The following is a 5557-nucleotide window of genomic DNA, read 5'->3' on the forward strand; positions in this document are numbered from 1 at the left end:
GTGTGCGTGTGTGCGTGTGTGCGTGTGCGTGTGCGTGTGTGCGTGTGCGTGTGCGTGTGTGTGTGTGTGTGCGTGTGTGCGTGCGTGCGTGCGTGCGTGCGTGCGTGCGTGTGTGCGTGTATGCGTGTGCGTGTGCGTGTGCGTGTGCGTGTGCGTGTGCGCGTGTGTGCGTGTGCGGGTACACATGTACGTATATCCATTATATATAAATTATGTATCATTTTATTATTTAATATATTTTTATATAATTTTTTATATAATTGTACACATATATTTATATATGATTATGTATGGACAATTTTTTTCCCGGAGATGATTATATACAAATTTACATAGTTATATATAATTTTGTATGATATTATATATTATTGTTTGTATATATGTATATATATATATATATATATATATGTCTATAAGATTATATATAATTATATAAATCTATTGAACTAATTTATTATTAGCATTATTTTTATTAGCATTATCTTTATTAGCATTCAGTATTGAAATGTCACGAAGTACCCGTTACCACATTCACGTAAGTTAAGCAACGTTAAGTATGGATATGCTTTAGAATGGTAACTATTTGTATTAGCCATTATATAGTGTATTTAGAAGGATAACTATTTGTATTAACCATGATTAAATTTTTTTTAGTTTTTTATCATAATTTTATTATCATTCGTCATGTGTGATCTGGAATGTGATATTAAGCAATAAAATTTATTTTAACAATAAAACTGAATTAATTATAGCTTTCAAGTATATATATAAGTATATATAACCTTTTCGGTATATATAATTATATATATTTATATCTAATTGCATCTATATGAGCAGATTGTACATATTTATGTATGATACCTTATATATGTATATATGATTATACACACATGGGCTATTTTTTTCTGGGGGAATTCATGTAAACGAAAACGTATTGACGCATTATTACCTCAAAAGGAAACGAACTCATATGAATTACAAGATATGAAATCGGTAATACTCTTCTTACGAATTTATTTTGTAATGGCCAAAGACCCAAGTATGATAATAATATTTTATTGACATTATACTCTCGTAGAACATGCACCAGCATGATATTGCTATTTGAGTGCTACGATACGAATGACACACGCATATGTGCCATCATTTTTTTCAAGACCAAGTTTCCAGTAGTATGAAATTGTAGGTTGTCAAAAATCGTTAGCATATGATCTAGCTATCATAGTGATATATAATAACTATGTATCTTAAAAACTGAACTGCCATTCTTCCATTCCCCATTCTTATATTTCAAAAAGCACTTGAGTTTTTCTTTGAACATTTACATATACAAAATAATAACATTGCATTATACTTTAACAGTGACATGCAAGTATTTATGAGAATGAGAATGAACATTTGGTCTTGTTATTTTATTCATTAGTTTATTTTATTCATTAGTTGTTACCGTCACAAATACTGATATAAAATTACGGAATGACATGTGAGAGTGATTGATTCAGTCGACGCGTTCTGAGTTCAATTCCAACCCTTATTCTCGTCTCATGTATGTACACCTCATAATATCTGGGTTTTATAAGAGATTGATTGGAGGATTAAAGAGATTACGAATAAAGGAATATAAAGTGAATGATAATGCATTTTTTGATAACCCATATTTTAATTATACGTTTTAGCATGAAATGTGTTATAGTAAATAAGTACAGTCTCATTTACGTATAGTAACAATAAGCATAAAAAACGTGACAAAGTATATATATTGAATCGACAGGTAATAATTGAGAGAGAGAGAGTATATTATACGGAGAGAGAATAATAAAACTATAAAAAAAAGAAGTGTTCTGAGCGATATTTTTATGTGACTAATCTCTTTCTTTTCTTTTGCAATTTTTAGCACGAGTTGCAATCGTTAATAGACGCAGGTATAGTCGGTTTTAAGTGTTTCTTATGTCCGAGCGGAGTCGATGAATTTCCACATGTCTCTGTGGATGATGTAAAGAAAACTATTTTAGAATTATTACCTACAAAGACTGTGCTGGCGGTATCTATTGCATCACGTATTGCACTTACATTCTCGTTATTATAAGTCTATTCGCGACGATTAATCGCAAATGTGTTTGCAGTTTCACGCAGAATTCGAGCGAGATGAGAAAATGAATTCAAAAAGTACATACGAATATAACACATTCAAGTTTTTGCGGAATCAATTTTTTTATATTGCATATTTTTAGATGATCCAGAGTTGTATGATACTTTCTTGCATACTCGACCTGATATCATGGAACTTGATGCCGTAAAATTAATTTGTGATTGGTGCATGAAATATAAGTAAGTCAAAGAGAAAGAGAGATTTGCTTTTGATATTTTGGTGTTGTTCTGTGTAAAAATAATGTTTAAATAAAATTCTCAAGCTTTCGATGCCACATAGTGCATTTATCAAGCGCGGAATGTTTGACATTGATAAAGGATACCAAAACTCGTGGTGCACCTTTAACCGTGGAAACGTGCTATCACTATCTGGTATTAGCCGCGGAAGAGATTCCAGCAGGTTTAACTGAATTTAAATGTTGCCCGCCGATCAGGAAAAATAGTAATCGAGTAAATAAATATAGATATTAAGCTTTTTTGCTTGTATTTTTTTTCTTATCTAATTTCAATTATCATGTCTGTATCTTCCATGATCAGATGTTTCAAAACAATATTATTTGAAAAAATTTGTCATTATCTGTCAATATATAACATGCAAAAATATTTTAATTGAATAAATTTTTAAGCTTTCACGAATGATTTCTATTTAATATCAGATTTAAACTTATTTGATAAAATTATTCGTGATAAGTCAATTTTATATAAATGTTTATAGGAACAATTGTGGCATGGTGTTAAAAACGGGACGTTAGATATGATTGTTTCGGATCATTCTCCCTGTGTGCCAGAATTAAAAACTTCCGGAAATTTTTTGACTGCTTGGGGTGGAATCTCTTCGTTGCAATTCGGTATACATTTATATAAAATTTATCAGGAAGTAGAAAGCATAAAATAAAAATATTATAGGATGGAAAAAGGGAGAGAGAAAGGGAAAAATAAATAATAATGTTTTCAAAAATACAAATAGGGTTATCATTAATATGGACAGCCGCGAGAATGAGAGGCATATCATTTTTTGATGTTTCGAAGCTGTTAAGTAGTCAACCTGCAAAATTGTGCGGTCTCGAAAACCGTAAAGGTGATTTATCAGTTGGAAAGGACGCGGATTTTGTTATTTGGGATCCAGAGGAATCTATTAAGGTCAGTTCTGTTGTATATATGTTATTTTAATTTAGAAAAATACATAGCATGCACTGCGCGAGTATCATCAAAAAATTATTATATTTTCGCAGATCGAGGCAAACGACATTTATCACAAGAACAAAGTAAGTAAATACATAAGTTATACTGATTAAAATAGGAACTAAAAATCTCACCAAGTCTCCAAAAATGTTTACTTTTACAGCTGACACCGTATCAAGGAAAGATTCTATTTGGAAAAGTAATCGCAACTGTCCTTAGGGGACGATTTGTTTTTAAGGAGGGAAAAATTTGTGATAAACCTTTAGGGAAATTACTGTTAAATGCAAATATTTTGCAAACGATAGAAACTCAGTAAACTTCATTTCGCTCACGAATCTTTATGGATTTTTTCGTTTTTACTTTTAATTAAAGTTTTAATCCATTAAGACTATGGCAAAATTAGTAAAAATTAGTAAAAGAACAACTAGAAATAGGATAGAAATATGAAAAGCATTTCTGATGCATAAAAAATACATTATAAAAATCAATTTTGCAACTAATTCGTATAAACAAATTATTAAATATTAACAGTAGAGGGAAATTAATTATGTCGATCTATAACGATTTATACAATTGGTTTTGCAATTTTTCCAAAAATTTTTTATCATTTTTGCACCTCGCGAATCCTCATTTTTAATCTGTTTTTTGCCTGTTTCTTGCACTCGCAATGAAGGTACAATAACGAGTATATACGAGTATGCATATGAATATTTTTGAAGAAATTGCCCATTTCTAACACTCGTTTTTCCGTTGATGAACGATAAACGTATACGAGAATATAATCATGAATATTTTTTAATGAATTGTTTTCAATACTTGTTTTTCCGTTATGAGTATTTTTGAATGGATTGTTCGTTTTCAATACTCGTTTTTCAACTGAAGAGTAAGAACAACATAATATGTTCTTTTTTTACTAATATATTTACTTATCATTTATTAATTTATTGGTGAAGAAAGGGGCAGGAAAGCTGAAAATCGGCTGAAATGTGCAACTAAATCCCAATCTCTGATTTAAAATATATATTTCTTGAATTTTATGTATATGTACATAACAATACACGTGCGTGCGTGTGTGTGTGTGTGTGTGTGTGTGCGCGCGCGCACACACACATACATATAAAAGTGAAATTCTTCAGCCAATACAGGTAACAGCAAATCTTGTCGAATATTGGTCAATAGGACACCGATACACAGCAGGTCGCACGATGTTCTTCGAGAATGTGCAGAATGTGAGAGTGAAATGGCTCGAAAAATTTGCGTCGATCGTTACAATTTTTAACGCTAACTGTTTCTCAACATTTACTCTAATCATAAATAGTAGAACTTTTTATGACATGAAACATTAATAAAAAATTATTATAAATATGTATAATATATTTTCGAAAGGATATACCGAGATACAAGTATTTAAAACGTAAACATAAAAATACTTCTACATCGCTTTTATCTGACATTTGCATATGAATGAAAATATTGATAAAAATATACGTGAAAATATCTATGATTATGAATATATTTTCTTTATGTTATTTTTGTTTTTTCCCTTTTAATTTTTTTCTTTTGTTATGTAATTTTTATAATTTTAAAGACTTTTTTTCATTCATGAAATACACGCAATATGTAATGAGTATTCATACAGTTTGAAGCATACTGAATGGTAAATCTTCCTTGAGGAGGAGTGGCATTCTCACCGCTCTTTAGCCACCACGCATCTGCGGTATAAAAGCAACCTGCGTTGCAGCGCGCTTAGTTTCATTTCGGAGTAGCCAATTGTGAAACGTATTTTCAACGTGAGTATAATCTACGTAGTAAAGAATCTACTTTATACAAGAAAAAGTGAATTTTATTTTCGATCAAATTTGTGTATTATACGTACTTTGTTACTCAATTACAATTTGCAATCTCAATTGTCTTTTTAAACATTTTGTGCTTAAAGTGCGAAATATAATATACACATGTTTCAGAGAGAAGAAAGAAGATAAACGTAGAAAATTTTAACGTGTCGCATCTTATCATTTAATATTTACACGTTTGTTCAAATTATCAATCAGAAATATTAGTTTCACAATATATATTAATATTACGTAATACACACTACATGCGAAAATTTCTATATTTCTAAAAATAATATTTCCATCATACACACACACACACACACACACTCACACACACACACACACACACACACACACACACACACACACACACACACACACACACACACTAC

At 30.5% G+C, this 5557-nt stretch overlaps 2 protein-coding genes across 2 annotated transcripts in view; one reads left to right on the forward strand and one right to left on the reverse strand.

Moving 5' to 3' along the window:
* Positions 1 to 3646, forward strand: part of LOC105620972 (allantoinase, mitochondrial) — a 36258-nt gene extending 32612 nt beyond the window's left edge. Inside the window, exons 4-11 of the mRNA XM_012202446.1 lie at positions 1895 to 2041; positions 2124 to 2166; positions 2232 to 2328; positions 2412 to 2598; positions 2864 to 2996; positions 3116 to 3288; positions 3381 to 3413; positions 3494 to 3646. Coding sequence (XP_012057836.1) covers positions 1895 to 2041; positions 2124 to 2166; positions 2232 to 2328; positions 2412 to 2598; positions 2864 to 2996; positions 3116 to 3288; positions 3381 to 3413; positions 3494 to 3646 — 966 coding nt within the window. The remainder of the gene's footprint in view (positions 1 to 1894; positions 2042 to 2123; positions 2167 to 2231; positions 2329 to 2411; positions 2599 to 2863; positions 2997 to 3115; positions 3289 to 3380; positions 3414 to 3493) is intronic.
* Positions 3647 to 3934: 288 nt separating this feature from the next.
* Positions 3935 to 5086, reverse strand: LOC105621023. Its single transcript, XM_012202500.1, is given in 5 exon segments — positions 3935 to 4206; positions 4324 to 4336; positions 4423 to 4516; positions 4518 to 4634; positions 5022 to 5086. Coding segments are annotated over 5 exon segments (561 nt in total).
* Between the last annotated feature and the right edge of the window lie 471 nt (positions 5087 to 5557).

This window comes from Atta cephalotes, assembly GCF_000143395.1.
Source record: "Atta cephalotes unplaced genomic scaffold scaffold00031, whole genome shotgun sequence".
In the NCBI taxonomy this organism is placed as follows: domain Eukaryota; kingdom Metazoa; phylum Arthropoda; class Insecta; order Hymenoptera; family Formicidae; genus Atta; species Atta cephalotes.